General features: G+C 40.9%; 1 protein-coding gene across 1 annotated transcript in view; it reads left to right on the top strand.

Annotated features, from left to right (window-relative positions):
• The window catches only part of LOC122004334 (uncharacterized mitochondrial protein AtMg00810-like), a 36,317-nt gene extending 28,192 nt beyond the window's left edge, over nt 1-8,125 (top strand). The window contains exon 2 of the mRNA XM_042559240.1: nt 7,912-8,125. Within this exon, the coding sequence (XP_042415174.1) occupies nt 7,912-8,125 (214 nt within the window). The remainder of the gene's footprint in view (nt 1-7,911) is intronic.
• Nucleotides 8,126-14,642: the final 6,517 nt, after the last annotated feature.

Below are 14,642 nucleotides of genomic sequence, written 5' to 3'. Positions count from 1 at the left end.
GTCATCAAAAGAGACAGAATATCCATCCTTAAATAGTTTTTGAAACTGAAATCAAGTTCTTTCTAAAACTTGGTACGTAAAGACAATCAATGTTTTATTTCTATCAAAGGATAAATATCTCCCACTGCAATAACTGTTACTTTTACAGCAATGCTCATGTAGACGGTGTTTTCCCCTTCATATAGTTGTCGAGTTTCCTGGAACCCCTGATCAGTGTCTTCTATATCTACTCACTAGGTACCGGTAGATAATACCACTAAACATGTTTCAACAACTAATGAATAAAATATACCTTTATTGCTCTCATTTCTGAGAGGACAGTCCACCTTAGTGTCCAAGTTTTGTTCCCAATCATTATAATTGGGACTAGTAAGTGTATTCTCTAACATCTAGGGAATTGAAAAATATTTAAAATCCTAAGAATCACAAAAATATTTGGTCAAGACCAACGCCTCAAAATCTCCGTGAATTTTGTATGTCACGTTAGTGTGGACGTATACAAATTCAAACATTTGTAAGAGGAGATTTTATCCATTAATTTTATTGACTTGTCAACCTATCTTTATGACAAATAAAATTAATAGTTGGTCTATCTTTAATCAAATATTTGGTCAAAACTTTAGAATTTAAAATAATATTGATTCATCAAAACAATATCATTTAAATTCACCAACACCTCAAACACCGTGAATTTTGTATGTCACGTTAGTGTGGATGTATACAAATTCAAATATTTATAAGAGGAGAGTTTTACCCATTAATTATCTTGTCAACCTAACTTTATGACAAATAAAATTACCTCAAACACCGTGAATTTTGTATACCACGTTAGTGTGGACGTATACAAATTCAAACATTTGTAAGAGGGGGTTTACCCATTAATTTTATTATCTTGTCAACCTAGTTTTATGACAAATTAATAGTTGGTTTTCCTTCGGTCACACATATAATAGCAGTGACTCCGTTGGTGAGGATACTATTAAATATGCCTAAGTGTATACCATTACTTGACACTAAGTCCATTAAATAGAATTGCACTCATTCAGTTGGAGAAGATCACACACATCCTAAATAATTTCCTATAATCATCCAATAAGGAAGTTTGATCTAGTGATCCGAAAACAAACTCATCCGTTGTGGAGGAAGACACTCAGAGCCAACACGCAAGTTTATTTGCATCACTTATAAACCAATAATGGAGACCATGGAATTTATTTAAAATCCCTCTCCCACTTAGTTATTTAAGGTCAGGAATTTTATCATGCAAGCACACATCACATGCACACACACATCACAGTAAATAAAAGCAATAAATATGGAAATTAATTTTCCAACTATTATGGCTTCTTCCATCACTGTCCTCCATGTGCTGCCAGCCCTAGGGTTTATGTCGTTGGGTCCATCGAGCTTCCTTTTCTGCTGCGCCTCTAGTCCTCCAATAATACCACGCCTTGCAAGGATACGATCCGCGACAAAAATATAATTTTACATATATCGAAAATATATTCCACAAGGGAATGTACATGAAGTCTAGATCGAACAAAAATGTAAAATCATAGGCCTAATACAGCTCCTACTGTATTTAATAAATACAATCATGCACACACATAAAATGCCCTTGACATGTCCAAGGGTCCAATCACACATAATCACAATAAGCCATAATAGTTGGAGCCTGCAACCACAGAGTTAGCATATCCTACTATTATCCTGCCTAAATTATGTATAACATGTGCATAATTAAACTGAAAAACTAAACACACAAAGGAAAACCCTAGCTCTGATACCAATTGTTGGTTGCTACTCGAAATATAGTACTGGTTCCCCTATATAAAAATTTTGTACAAGTCCCGAACCTTTCCTAGCAACCTATTGTGTTCTTTAGAAATTAAATCTGGAATCACAAATAGAACTTAACATTATTGATTCCAAATTCAACTTATCTGTTCTTAGAGGTTTAGACTTGAATCGTAAACGATGCTTAACATTATTAATCCAAATTCACCCATGTTACAAAGTTGATTAAATATTTATTTCAAGGATCGGCTTCCAGGTTAAACATGATGAGGCACTAGGCATTCTTGGGTATGGGATCATCCACCACTTCCTAGACAAAGCCTTTAAACAAAATTCAATATCTAATCTTCTTATAGTAACCCTAGGTTTAACCATTAAGAACAATCGAATCACAAGATCGAAAAATAAAAGAAACACAAAATCGAAACATAAATTCGATTACCTAGAATCGTTAGCCTCTTGTGTTTGGTATTTCAAAATTCATACAAAGAAAACTAGCATGATGCGGAATAAGACAACTAGTTATACCTTTCTTTGTAGCTAAAGACCTCTTGATCTTTTGTTGTATTCCTCACCTCCTCTTGGACGTCGTGTGGGCGATGATCTACCAAGATAAATTCCACCGGGACCACTTCTTCTCCAAGACTCTGGAGCCGTCAAGGGATGCCAAAATAGAAAATTTTATTCTCTTCTTCTTCCTCTCCAAGCAACCAGCCACCAAGTTGATGAAGCTTGAAGAACCGCCGGCCTCAAAGGAAGAAAACAAAAGAGAAGAGGAAAGAAGAGATTCAGCCACCAAGGATTAGAAGAGTTATGTGTCCGCCGACCCTTAGGGAGAAGCAAAAGAGCCGGCCACAATGAAGAGAGGAAGAGAAAACAAGGCTTAGGTTGTATTATTTCATGAAGCATCCTCTCTCTCTCTTTTATAATCCTTGATCTTGTCAAAAAAGGAAAGTCTAATTAAAACTTCCTTTTCTTCTTCCTATGGCTGGCCACATCATGGAGTCTAAAAAGGAAAAAATTTTACAACAAAAAATTAAAGCTTCCTTTTAAACCATGTTGTCTACTGATATGGGTTATGTTTAGTGGGCCCCTGGTGAAAAGGAGAAAAGAGATAGCAGAATCAATAAGACGGCCCAATATCGGTCGGGATATACCTGAAAGGAGGTAGGCTAATATCGGCCGGGATATACCTTAAGGTTGGTAGACCAATCTCGACCAAGATGTACCCCAAGGGAGGTAGGACAATATCGGTCGGGATATAACTCAAAGGAGGTAGGCTAATATCGGCTGGGATATACCTTAAGGTAGATAGACCAATATCGACCAAGATATGCCTCAAGGGAGGTAGGACAATATCGGTCGAAATATACCAAAAAGGAGGTAGGCCGATATCGGCCGGGATATACCTTAAAGTAGATAGACCAATATCGACCAAGATATGCCTCAAGGGAGGTAGGACAATATCGGTCGGAATATATCTCAAAAGAGGTAGGCCGGTATCAGCCGGGATATACCTTAAAGTAGATAGACCAATATCGACCAAGATATGCCTCAAGGGAGGTAGGACAATATCGGTCGGAATATATCTCAAAGGAGGTAGGCCGATATCGGCCGGGATATACCTTAAAGTAGATAGACCAATATCGACCAAGATATACCTCAAGGGAGGTAGGACAATATCGGTCGGAATATACCTCAAAAGAGGTAGGCCGGTATCGGCCGGGATATATCTTAAAGTAGATAGACCAATATCGACCAAGATATGCCTCAAGGGAGGTAGGACAATATCGGTCAGAATATATCTCAAAGGAGGTAGGCCGGTATCGGCCGGGATATACCTTAAAGTAGATAGACCAATATCGACCAAGATATGCCTCAAGGGAGGTGGGCCAGTATCGATTAAGATATACTTCCAAGTGAGTAGAGTAATGTCGACCGGCACATACCTTGAAAGAGGTAGGCCTGTCTAAGCTGGATAATGCCTTGAAAAGGATATATCAATATTGATCAAGATTACATATTTAATAAAATGTAGCCCAATACTAGCTGGGATAATAAACTTAGAGGGGTATGGACAAGTATCGCCCAAGAAGCCTCGTGAGAGGTAATAATAATTGATTAGACCTAGTTTAAGGTTCAGTTTCGACCGATGTAAGGAACAGTGTTATATGAGGCTATTTATGATATAGCAAAAATAGGAGGGGCAGGTAGGAATGATAGATACACTTTGAAATAACTTGTGAAACCGAACAGAAGTAAATATTTCAAATAAAGTAGTTTTATGAAGATATTTGCAATATGTGATTGTAAAACAGGTGTTACATATTTGGCGGGAAATGTGTTTTTAGACTTTGTTGCAGGTACTAGACGACAAAGATGGTACATCTGGGGTATAAAAAAGATTCCTTAAAAGTCATTTACCACAAGTACGTAGCTTGCGTCATCTCATAACAAACTCTAACAAACCGGGGTCCACTTCATGACTACGGAGGTTATATGAAGTGGTATAAAAAGGGGAATCCCCTCCGTTGGCGAGGTAAGTTCACATCACTGATCACATTCATAACCCTAGTTTTTAGCTACTGTTGATCTTCTTCTTCCTGCTTCCACACCAAGAGAGATCACTAACTTGAGCGTCGGAGGGCCTAGCCAGGGATTCCCACCCCGGTCTTAGGTCACTGACGATAGTGTTGGTCGTTCTCTTGTACGCAGGAAGCCTTGGGAGCTTAGGATCTCGGCTTTCTTCAGTCAGATTTCTCTCTCTTCATTAGATCTTCGCACAAGGAGGGTATTCTGTGACTCTATTCTCCCCGATCCGCTTTGGGTTTCTCGGATTGGTATTCAACCAGGTATTATTCTTCATCAGCAGCAGGTTTTTCTCCCAACTTTCCATTTTGTTAAGCTTCTCAGACATGATCATATTTGGCGTCGTCTGTGGGAACTTCACTTGAATATGAGACTACAAGATGGAAGAGGCTGGAAAATCAAATCTACTCACCATTAGCCGTGAGGATTTGGATTTCCTCATTAATTCTCATGTACAAAAAGCTTTTCAACAACAACAACAACAACTTCATGCTTATACTGGAGCGCCTCTGCCAATTGCTCATAATCCAGCAATCTCAAATACTGAGCACCGGAAGGGAAAAGAGCCAGAGGAGGAAGAATATGCATATTTTCCTCCAGCTACAGTTTCTCCGACAAGGCGTCCACGAGCCTTTCTTCGTACTCCCATGGAACAGGGGGGACGAAGGCCAGTATTTCAGGAATCTTCTGGCGAAGCACCAGATAGAGGAAAGCGTAAAGTTAAAATGATGACAAGTGATAGCTCGCCGGAAAAAATCATTTCTCCATTCTCTCAAAGCGTGCTTGATGATCCGCTCCCTAAGCGATATCAAAATTTACAGATCGGCGAGTACACTGGGACTACAGATCCAGAGGATCATCTATTGAAATTTGAAAATGTGGCATTATTACAGCAATTTTCTGATGGAGTAAAGTGCCAGATGTTCCTTACGACACTCGGAGGAGCAGCTCAACACTGGTTCAAGAGACTGCCAGAAAAATCCATCCAAAAATTTAAGGATTTTAAGAAGGTTTTTCTACACCACTTCTCCAGTAACAAGAGGTATCATAAGACTCCTTGGAGTCTATTCTCAATTAAACAAGCATCCAAAGAATCCATCAGAGCCTACATCAAAAGATTCAATCAGGTAGCTATCGATGTACCCAATGCTACTATTGAAATCTTAGTAAGCGCTTTCTCCCAAGGTTTAAATGATAATGATTTCTTTAAAGATTTGGTGAGAAACCCTCCTACCAATTTTGATTCCTTAATTGAACGTGCCACTGAATTTATTAATGTGGAAGAAGCTCAAGCTGCCCGTAGAAAGGAGGGCGTTACTTCTTCCCCTCCTCCGGTTAAGGAGAAAGCTCTTGCTCCTGTTCCTCCACCAAGGGGGCCTCGAGTGATTCATCCGCCTCATCGACATCCGGAATATCGTCCGCAAGCAGTGCAGCATGTGGAGATACAGCCAGAAGCCCCCAGAAGATGGTGCACTTATCATAAAACTAGCAGGCATCATACTGAAGACTGTTTTGTTTTGAGAAATAAAAGAGCAAACAAAGAGCGCTACTGTCACGCCCCGGGGAAGTCCCTGTCCGAAGAAATTTCGGCAGCACCTCCCCTGTACGGGTGATAATCTGAAACATTTCTACAGGCACAATAACATCAGCCACATATGGCTGAAACATATACACAACCACGCAGTTTATATCATCTGCCCACTCGGCTGGAACAAAATATACAACAACCACGCAGTTATATATATATTTTACAGCCCACTCGGCTATACTAAAACCAAAACACAACGGAAACTGATAGAACACCAATCACAAGACTGCTAGTCGGCTAGGCTTATACCACACTACAAAACACCACTCCGGAAACAAAACTGAAACACAATCTAGATACACAAATACCAAATTACAAATGCACAACAGCGAAAACAAGTCTTCTGATGTGACAAGGGGACCAGCATGCAGGATACTCCAAGCGACTCCATAAATAACCTGGTACCTGAAAAAAAAATAGTATCCACGGGGGTGAGTTCAACAACTCAGCGAATACCAATAGACATGCCTAGTAAGATGTATCTAACAGCAATAAACATGGAATACAACTTCCTAATCATATATAGGAAAAATGCAAAATTGAAAGGTAATTGAGGAAGCTGCACTCAGCAGGAACTACTATCCAGAACAAAAGGGTCGTCAAACCGAGAGTGTCATAAATCCTATATGCATGTCAAACATATGCATCCAACCAAATGCAGCAAATAAATGCAGCAAGCACAAGCAATAAATGCATTAATGCGTATGATGCCAATGACATGGTCACCCCTGACGCCAGTCAGCCATCTCACACACAAAGGTGAGACCGAGTGGGTAGGGCTGTGACAACCGTGCACTCTGACATCACTACCCCTGATGAGTGACCGAGTGGACGGGATGCTGTCGGAGTACACACATACTCCTACCCCAAATCATAAATGGGGGAGTGCAATGCTCTCCCGGTACACCATGACGGGGAGGGATCCCTGACGTGCTACCACGCTGCGTCACACTACCCATGAGCGGACCAACGGAGCACCGAACAGAGCAAAACTGACGTGCTACCACGCTGCGTCACGCTACCCATGAGCGGACCAACGGAGCACCGAATAGTGATGAAACTGGCGATATGCTCTACAATAATGGAGTAGCCTATCACGCAGCATGCAATCATGAGAATGGTGCATGAAACTAAGCATGACAATATCCTGAACCAAATCCACATATATATATATATATAAATGTGTACCCTAGTACAAGTAAGTCAAATCCACAGATCTAGGGTATACAGGTCCTCTATGGTATAACAACCTAGGTCCTGAACATATCCACCTCCATAAAATATGTACCAACAATATACATGGATCAAAGCAAAAGGTCTAGGTACACAGATCAGGTATGATATAAAAATATAGATACACATGCCAGATAATAAAAATCAGAATCTAGTCCTAAACTTAGTAAAGCATGGTATGTCACTTACTCTAGGAACTAAGGTACTCATGGCAATAATCACGAAACGTAAACATGGATACATAACAAACGCCCAACAGAACATGCTATGGGTAAGAAACAGTGACATACCAAAGGCAAACATGATCATTGCTTATAGCTATAAAATACTATGCATATCCAATTGACAATATCATAAAAGATAAGTTAAGAGGTACCTGCCTCCGATAAGAGGATCATATCCGAAATAGATCCCTCGTCGAGACACCGTCTCGAATCAACCTCCTGTAGTCACATGTTACAACTAATTATATCATTAAATCAAAATGACTAAATCCTAAACTTATTAGGAATAAATCAAAGTGAATCAACCCAATAGATCCACATCCCCTTCACAATTCACCACATATCCCTAATCAACCAACACATGAATAATCATCTAACACAATCAAATACACTATGATCTACAACTAAGCAAATGCTTAATCCATAGACCACATCATCTCAATACGTATCAAGATTCCCACTCCTTACCTAAATTCACAGCCGCTATGGCTACAGGAACAAGGGGATGCTGGACCAAGAACACCACAGCAAGCCCTACGGAAATTCTTCCCCAGTCCAAGATCATCGACAGTCGGTGATAAGGAAGGAAACAGTGACTGCTAGAGTACGACTTCTCTTGCAGCAACGATGGATCGGAGCCGAGGGAATAGAATTAGGGCACAACGTGCTGAAGGCTAGGGCAGAGACACTGTGAGGTGGACTCAAACCTCCGATGGCTTGCAATCGGTTGCGACGACTGTTGCGTCGGGAGTGGGGCGTCGGCGCAAAGGCAGAGAAGAAAGGTCGGCACTAGATCAGATCTGATGGCCGACGCTCGAAGAAGAGGAGTGGCCGACCCTAGGGCTCGGATGCCAGCGGATCGGGGGGGGGGGGGGGGGTTGGTGTCAGCGCGCAGAGGAGAAGAGAAGAAAGGGTGGCTCTCGTTGCCGGAGGCCTGGCTTCGGGCGGAGGAGAGGGAAGAAAAGGAGAAGAACCACCGAGCGATTAGGGCAAAGGATTGGTGGGAGAGGAGAAGGAAGGGCGCGGAGGGGGGAAAAGGCTCGGGTTCGGCAGGGATCGGGGAGAAACGGCGAAGAGAAATAAAAGAAAAGAGAAAAGTAAACAACAAAGAAATAAAACATTTCCTCGCTTAAATGGGGCAGCCTAAACAGGCTTTCCCGGGCCCCATTTTTATCCCCGTAAACTCGTCCATACGGTCTCGGAAAAATTCCCAGAAATTCTGGAAAATTCCCTTATCATTATTCGCCATTTTTTTCGGTATTTTACAGCTACCAAAGGCAAAACTATTATCGACAGCAGTACCCCAGGCAGCAAAGTCCGTTCAAATTGGAATATCGCCCGGCCGAGCCTCAGCCGGAGGCATTATCCACCCCGGCCGGTACAAGTAAGATGTCTGAGAAGACTCCATCTGAAGCCATGACAGCAAGACAAGAAGAAAATAAGAGTAATGCCGCCCGGGGCAATATCAGTATGATCACGGGTGGGCCCACTGATGGGGATTCTAATAGGGCCAGAAAAGCACATGCATGAAGACTGGAGATTCATGTTGTGGGGTGCAGCATAGAACGAACAGTTGGTCCTGAGATAAGTTTTGGACCTAGAGATCTTGAGGGGGTGGAAATATCACACGATGATGCATTGATAATCAAGGCCGTGATAGCCAATTATACTATTTCTCGCACCTTTATAGACACTGGTAGTTCTGTCAATATTATCTTTAAGAAGGCTTTTGATCAATTACAGATCGACCCAAGCGAACTTCAACTGATGGTGACTCCTTTATATGGATTCACGGGTAATGAAGTACAACCGCTTGGTCAAATAAAGTTGGCCATATCTCTGGGGGAGGAGCCCCTAATGAGAACGAGAAGATCTTATTTCATGGTGGTGGATGCCCCGTCCTCTATAATGTGATACTGGGTCGGCCGGCAGTAAACGAGTTTAGGGCGGTCGTTTCTACTTTCTATCAAAAGATTAAATTTCCTATTGATGACTAGGTCGGGGAAGTGCGAGGTGATCAGAAGACAGCTCGAAAATGTTATGTAGACTTTAACAAAAGCTGCCAAGATAGACTTTAAAATTGGCCGGTTGAACTCAGTAGAGTTAATCATGAGGGTGGCCCTATCCTTGAAACGACTATCTTCACCAGCCTTGTAAACAACCAAAGCCGTTTGGTAAGTCTTCAGTTCTGCTTCTTTGGTGGAAACCTCGATTTTAACTGGATTTAGGGAAGTATTCAAGGAAGTTATTTCGTCATCCTTCAACTGCAAAACCTTAAGTTTATCAGCCAATGCCGACTCATAATTAGACTTTAACTTGTTGAGCTCGACCGTCTGTTTCTCTAAATTGGAAGTTAATTCTTTGTTGAGATCCGTAGCTGATTTAAATTGTGACTGGAGACTCTCAATCTGAACTTCAAGTTGTTTTTTGGAGACAGGGAAAAGCGTGACAGAAGACAACTTAGTAACCCGCTTTTTCAGTTTTTCATTCTCAGATTTCAGCTTCTTGTTCTCATCGTATAAGTTGTGCATCAACCGAGACAAACCCATATTCTCTAGCCACCGCTGGGAAAATGATAAAGGATCGTAAAATAGTAAAAGACAGATAATGAATAAAATATTGACGAACATACCTGGGTTTCCTTGTTAGAAAATCGGTTAATTGCCTCAATAGGAGAGAGCTCCCCAAAAAGAGATTGAATTTTTTCCCAGGCATCAGCAAAAGAACCTCCCAGTAAGATAGGGAGAACGGGAATGGTAGAAGAGCTTGTAGAAAAAGAAGAAGTTGGAATAGAAGGGGGAGCAAAAACTAGATAAGAAGAAGGTAAAGATCCAAATGTGGGTACAGATAGAGGAAAGGTAAAAGAAGGGCCACCAGGAGCAGTAGTACTAGAGGAAGGTGGAGTAGAGAAAATGAGAGAGGGATAAAGGTCAGCCAAAGTAAGTTCATCAGAAGGAAAGGAAGTAGAAGCAAAGTCCTCTAAAGGCAATTCTTCGGCGGAAAGAATGAGTCTCCTTTTGGGGGGAGGACCTAGAGTGAGTTTGCGTCCCGGGCGTTTGCCGGGAGTAACCTCAGCAATTGATTTTCCAGAGCTCACAGGAGAAGTAAGCTCAATGATAGTAAGGGGACTGGCTGCTGAAGGGGCAGCCACCACCGGTGAAGAAGCAGCTGGCAAAGAAACAATAGGAACTTCTGTAGGAAGGCCTTCGGGGTCCTCAAGAACCACTTGAGAACTGGATACTTCAACCGGAGGTGGCGGAGCAATAGCAACAAGAAGCTCTTGTTCTTTGGCGCAAAGGGCACTCTCTTCCAGACGCAGTTCTTCATCGATTAAAGCAGAATAAAAATTCTCCACTGCATAGAAAGAAAAAATGTTTTAGTTAGTTAAAATCAACAAGGAGGAAGCAGGATTTTACCTAAAGAGTCTTGTGTAATAGGCTTGACGGGGCTTAGACCAAATAAGTATAGAAGATCGACCCTCAACCACTTAGGGATAGAAAGCCGATGACATAACAATTTTTCACAATAAATAGGAAAGGATGGATGAAGATGAAACTCCCTGATGTCGGGAAAGGGAGGTAAGGAGGATCTCCAGGCATGAGACCAAGGAATGGGTCCTGGAAACTTTATAAAGAAGAAACGAGATTTCCAAGCTTTAAGAGACGATGGCATATCCTCAAAAAGGACCATCTTGGTCCGGGATTGGAACAAGAAAACACCGGGCTCCAAACACTTTGGGTAAGAAAACATGAAAAAGTTTTGGGGAGTAGGAGGGATATCTAACAGACGAAATAGCATGTAGGCACCACACAGATAATGAAAGGCGTTAGGTGCAAATTGTTGTAAAGGAATATCAAAATACTGGCTCACTTCGATTAGGAAGGGAGGAATGGGAAACCTTAAACCTCCTATCAATTGATCCTTGAAAAAAGTCACGCAATTAGCGGGGGGACGATGAGGATGATGATCTGGTTTCGGGATTAAGATGTTATATTCCCTGGGAATTTCATACTGACGGCGGATGGCAAGCCTAGCATTTTTATCAAAGGAAGAAGACATTTGGACATACCAAGGAGTAATCGTTTCCTCATCCATAGACAGAAGTAGAGGCTAGCGGGACAGCAAGTTACTTACTGGAAGCAAAAAAGGAGATCGCCGAAAAGCGGTGAGCGCGAGGTTTGATCAAAGACTGCAGCGAGAAAAGAACGCTAAGGCAAGAAATGAAGGGGATCAGTTGATAAGAAGACGAAGGGTTTAGGGTTTGGAAGATGCACAGCAGTCGTTAGATCAAAACACTTTCCTCTCAGTAGACGTTGTGGATTACAGAAAAGGGACAAATGCTCGTGTAACGTAGCAAAGAGAGAAAGTATGTGTTACAGGAGCATTTATGTTGGACGCGACAAATCGAATCATGCTGGGGTTGGTAATACCTCGTCATACGCCTCCAACATTCTCTTACCATGGAAAAGCCAATCACAAGCAAAGAAATTCTGGAGAGAAGACGTAGTTTACTAGACATAATAAAGAAAGAGGGACTGAGTCTGACTAAATCCAGGTTAACAACAAGAAAAAATAAGAAAAGTTATTTAGGCATATAGCATGGTTCAAATTAATGTCATTATAAAGTATAAACTAGCATTGATCGAAATAATTTTACTTATAATATCGGTTGGCATAACTTTAGCTATGATAGATGAGTATAACATCGGCCGAGATAACCTTGTTTGTGATAAACAAGCGAATATCGGTCGGTATAACGATTAGCCACAATAGATAAGTATAACATTGATCGAGACAACCTTGTCTGTGATAAACGAGAGAATATTTGTCGAAATGACAATGTTTATGATATACAAGTGGGTATTGGGCACAACATCACGTCTATTCTTATGAATTAGAAGGATTCAATAGAGTTACCCGATTCAATACAAAAGATTGCTTGAATTTACATTTAGACCAATATCGACCAAGATATGCCTCAAGGGAGGTAGGACAATATCGGTCGGAATATATCTCAAAAGAGGTAGGCCGATATCGGCCGGGATATATCTTAAAGTAGATAGACCAATCTCGACCAAGATATGCCTCAAGGGAGGTAGGATAATATCGGTCGGCATATACCTCAAAGGAGGTAGGCCAATATCGGCTGGGATATACCTTAAGGTAGATAGACCAATATCGACCAAGATATGCCTCAAGGGAGGTAGGACAATATCGGTCGGAATATACCTCAAAGGAGGTAGGCCGGTATCGGCCGGGATATACCTTAAAGTAGATAGACCAATATCGACCAAGATATGCCTCAAGGAAGGTAGGACAATATCGGTCGGAATATATCTCAAAGGAGGTAGGCCGATATCGGCCGGGATATACCTTAAAGTAGATAGACCAAGATATGCCTTAAGGGATGTAGGACAATATCGGTCGAAATATATCTCAAAGGAGGCAGGCCGATATTGGTCGGGATATACCTTAAAGTAGATAGACCAATATCGACCAAGAAATGCCTCAAGGAAGGTGGGCCAGTATCGATTAAGATATACTTCCAAGTGAGTAGAGTAATGTCAACCGACACATACCTTGAAAGAGGTAGGCCTGTCTAAGCTGGATAATGCCTTGAAAAGGATATACCAATATATTGATCAAGATTACATATTTAATAAAATGTATCCCAATACTAGCTGGGATAATAAACTTAGAGGGTTATGGACAAGTATCGCCCAAGAAGCCTCGTGAGAGGAAATAATAATTGATCAGACCTAGTTTAAGGTTCAGTTTCGACCGATGTAAGGAACAGTGTTATATGAGACTATTTATGATATAGCAAAAATAGGAGGGACAGGTAGGAATGATAGATACACTTTGAAATAACTTGTGAAACCGAACAGAAGTAAATATTTCAAATAAAGTAGTTTTATGAAGATATTTGCAATATGTGATTGTATAACAGGTGTTACATATTTAGCGAGAAATGTGTTTTTAGACTTTGTTGCAGGTACTAGACGACAAAGATGGTACATCTGGGGTATAAAAAAGATTCCTTAAAAGTCATTTACCACAAGTACGCAGATTGCGTCATCTCATAACAAACTCTAACAAACCGGGGTCCACTTCATGACTACGGAGGTTATATGAAGTGGTATAAAAAGGGAAATCCTCTCCGTTGGTGAGGTAAGTTCACATCACTCCTCACATTCATAACCCTAGTTTTCAGCTACTGTTGATCTTCTTCTTCCTGCTTCCACACCGAGAGAGATCACTAACTTGAGCGTCGGAGAGCCTAGCTAGGGATTCCCACCCCGGTCTTAGGTCACTGACGATAGTGTTGGTTGGTCTCTTGTGCGTAGGAAGCCTTGGGAGCTTAGGATCTCAGCTTTCTTCAGTCAGATTTCTCTCTCTTCATTAGATCTTCGCACAAGGAGGACATTCTGTGACTCTATTCTCCCTGATCCGCTTTGGGTTTCTCGGATTGGTATTCAGCCAGGTATTATTCTTCATCAGCAGCAGGTTTTTCTCCCAGCTTTCCGTTTTGTTAAGCTTCTCAGATAGGATCATCTACAAAAAGGAAAGTTTTAAACATAATTAAAGCTTCCTTATTTGTGGCCTCCCTTTAAAAGAGGAAATTTTAATAACAATTAAAATCTCTCTTTTTAAAATTCCTATTGTACATGGCAATAAAGGAAAGTTTTAAAAATTAATCTCTCTCTTTTAAAACATGTAGACAACTACAAAAAAGGAAAGATTAATTAAAACTTCTCTTTTTAAATCATGGTTACATAAAAGGAAAGTTTTTTCAAAAATTAAACTCTTTCTTTTAAACATTATAGACAACTACAAATAAGGAAAGATTTTAACAAAATTAAAATCTCTCTTTAATCGTTTGTAGATAGCTATAAAAGGAAAGATTTTAAAATCTAAAACTCTCTTTTTAAAACCATGAAGATGACTATAAAAGGAAAATTTAAAAATTAAAATTTCTCTTTTAAATCCCTTCATGAATGGCTCCAAAAGGAAAGATTTTAACAAAAAATAAAATCTTCTTTAATCATATTCCTATGGCCGGCCTCATGCTTGGTCACCAAGCATGGCTTGCCGGCCACTACTTGAGCTCTAAGCCATTGCTTGGCCGACCCCCTTGCTCCAAGCAAGGTTATGTCCGACCCATTACTTGGATAAGAAGTGGACTTAGTGGATACAAGGTTTTATAGAGG

This window comes from Zingiber officinale, chromosome 7B, assembly GCF_018446385.1.
Source record: "Zingiber officinale cultivar Zhangliang chromosome 7B, Zo_v1.1, whole genome shotgun sequence".
NCBI classification, from domain to species: domain Eukaryota; kingdom Viridiplantae; phylum Streptophyta; class Magnoliopsida; order Zingiberales; family Zingiberaceae; genus Zingiber; species Zingiber officinale.
The sequence above is the reverse complement of the archived record's forward strand: the minus strand, read 5'-3'. Positions and strand labels throughout refer to the sequence as shown.